Genomic DNA, 348 nt, shown 5'->3' with positions numbered 1-348 from the left:
GGCTGAAGGTGTGTGCCTGTCTACCATTTGGGGATGTTCTGCAATTTTCACCTCCTCTTCTGCAGAAAGAGATAAAATAAAAGGTCCCATCACTTACTTCTCCTGCTGTTCTGCCACTGCTAGTCTATCTGCATCGGGGTCGGTGGCCACTACTACTCTGGCATTTTCTTTCTCTGCAAGCCTCAATGACAGCTCCTGGTGAGAGAAGAAGGAGGGGGGGAAATATAAAATCACAACAAATAAATGCACAGTTTTCCTACTTAATTACACACAGAATCATAGAATCACAGGATGGTTTGGGTGAGAAGGGACCTTAAAGCCCACCCAGTCCCACTCCACTGCACTGGG

The 348-nt window shown here is 46.8% G+C and overlaps 1 protein-coding gene across 1 annotated transcript in view; it reads right to left on the bottom strand.

The window, feature by feature from the left end:
• PGM2L1 (phosphoglucomutase 2-like 1) overlaps window positions 1–348 on the bottom strand; it is a gene marked incomplete at both ends in the record, with an annotated part of 10,834 nt that overhangs the window by 3,112 nt on the left and 7,374 nt on the right. Inside the window, one exon of the mRNA XM_010156857.1 lies at window positions 98–195. Coding sequence (XP_010155159.1) covers window positions 98–195 — 98 coding nt within the window. The remainder of the gene's footprint in view (window positions 1–97; window positions 196–348) is intronic.

The sequence above is a fragment of the Eurypyga helias genome, unplaced genomic scaffold, assembly GCF_000690775.1.
Source record: "Eurypyga helias isolate BGI_N326 unplaced genomic scaffold, ASM69077v1 scaffold29688, whole genome shotgun sequence".
Classification (NCBI taxonomy): Eukaryota; Metazoa; Chordata; class Aves; order Eurypygiformes; family Eurypygidae; genus Eurypyga; species Eurypyga helias.
This window is presented reverse-complemented; position numbering and strand designations above follow the sequence as displayed.